The sequence below is a fragment of the Penaeus vannamei genome, chromosome 6 (assembly GCF_042767895.1).
Source record: "Penaeus vannamei isolate JL-2024 chromosome 6, ASM4276789v1, whole genome shotgun sequence".
Classification (NCBI taxonomy): Eukaryota; Metazoa; Arthropoda; class Malacostraca; order Decapoda; family Penaeidae; genus Penaeus; species Penaeus vannamei.
In genome coordinates, this window is record NC_091554.1 from 30,684,628 (window position 1) to 30,686,462 (window position 1,835).

Consider the following 1,835-nt stretch of genomic DNA (forward strand, 5'->3'; position numbering starts at 1 on the left):
TACTTATCTCCCTCTTCTTCTACCTACTAATCTCCCTCTTCCTCTACCTCCTTATCTCCTTCTTCTTCTACCTCCTTATCTCCCTCTTCTACCTCCTTATCTCCCCCTTCTTCTACCTCCTTATCTCCCTCTTCCTCTACCTCCTTATCTCCCTCTTCTTCTACCTCCTTATCTCCCTCTTCCTCTACCTCCTTATCTCCCGTCTTCGTCAACCTACACATCTCCCTCTTCCTCTACCTACTTATCTCCCTCTTCCTCTACCTCCTTATCTCCCGTCTTCGTCAACCTACCTATCTCCATCGCCCTCTGCCTGCTTTGTCCTCTATCCTTTCGAACACTTTGGCCTACTTGTCCCGCCTATGTGTAATTGGCTCCTCCGACGCGTATAAATCTGCTACCTGCCTACTGTCGCCCTCCTGCTTAACCTTCTTAATAGGCTTCTACATCTGGTATCCTAATTATCTCTGTGTAATTGGTTACTTAATTGTTCTTTTGAAAGCGCCGACGATTCGCAAGGGGACTAAAAAATGCAAGAATAGTCACGCGATGAGACAGGAAGAGAAATAGAAAGGTGGGTGGGTGAGTGAGAGAAGTAGACGATTAGTGGGTGGGTGGGTGAGTAAGAGAGGTAGAAGGTGGGTGAGTGGGTGGGTGGGTGAATGAGTGAGTGGTAGAGGTAGAAGGTGAGGGAGGGAGGGAGTGTGAGTGACAGTGATTGAGAGAGAGAAAGGGAGAGGGAGAGGGATGGGATGGAGGAGAGGGGAAGGATGGAGAGGGAGAAAGATAGAGAAGAGAAGAGGAGGGAAGACAAGAAAAGTTAAGAAACAATGGGAGAGGAGAGAGAATAAACAGACAGACAGCCACGCGCAGAGTGCCAGACACGGGTGCCATGCGACTACCCCCCCCCCCCCCAACCCCCAGAAGGTAGAATAAGCTGCCTGGAAAAAGGCGACCCGACGAACCAAGAGAAGTGAGAGAAAGTCAAAGACAAAAGGGATTAAAAAGAGATGAATAAGGACGAACGGAGAGGCGGGGGCAGGGGGGAGGGGGGGAGTTGCAGTGGGTTGAGAAGGTGGGTCAGATCACGACAGGCGATACACGGTGGGCTAGGATGAGGTCACGGAGGTCGATGAGTGTGGGTTCACGTGCGGTGGGTCGAGATGCGGTCGCGTGAATGATCAGAGGAAGAGGGTTTCGGTGGGCGGCGAAGGGTGGGCGAGGATGAGGTTTTGGTGGGCGGGAGGGCGAGGGTGTGCTCTTGGTGGGCGGCGAAAGGTGGGCGAGGATGAGGTCTCGGTGGGCGGGAGGGCGAGGGTGTGCTCTTGGTGGACGGCGAAAGGTGGGTTAGGATGAGTTCTCGGTGGGCGGCAAACCCAAGGATAAGCTCTTGGTGGGCGGCGAGGGCGAGGATGGACTTTTGGTAGGCGGATGGACTTGGGTTCGGTGGGCGGCGAACCCAAGGATGAGCACTTGGTGGGCGGCGAATGATGGGTGAGGATGGGCTCTTGGTGGGTGCTGAAAGGTGGGTTAGGATATCTTGGTGGGTGGTGAGAGGCGGGCGAGGATGAGGTCTCGGTGGGCGGCGAGGGCGAGGGTGTGCTCCTGGTGGGCGGCGAAAGATGGGTGAGGATGAGAACTCGGTGGGTGCTGAAGGGTGGGTTCGGATGAGATCTCGGTGGGTGCTGAAGGGTGGGTGAGGATGAGATCTCGGTGGGCGGCGAACCCAAGGATAAGCCCTTGGTGGGCGGCGAACCCAAGGACTTGGTGGGCGGCGAATGATGAGTGGGGATGAGGCCTGGGTGGGCCACGATGGGTCCAGATAAAAAGGTAAAAGT

The 1,835-nt window shown here is 55.2% G+C and overlaps 1 protein-coding gene across 1 annotated transcript in view; it reads right to left on the reverse strand.

The window, feature by feature from the left end:
* Positions 1-1,178: 1,178 nt before the first annotated feature.
* LOC113826743 (uncharacterized) overlaps positions 1,179-1,835 on the reverse strand; it is an 854-nt gene continuing 197 nt past the window's right edge. The window contains exon 2 of the mRNA XM_070122446.1: positions 1,179-1,795. Within this exon, the coding sequence (XP_069978547.1) occupies positions 1,179-1,795 (617 nt within the window). The remainder of the gene's footprint in view (positions 1,796-1,835) is intronic.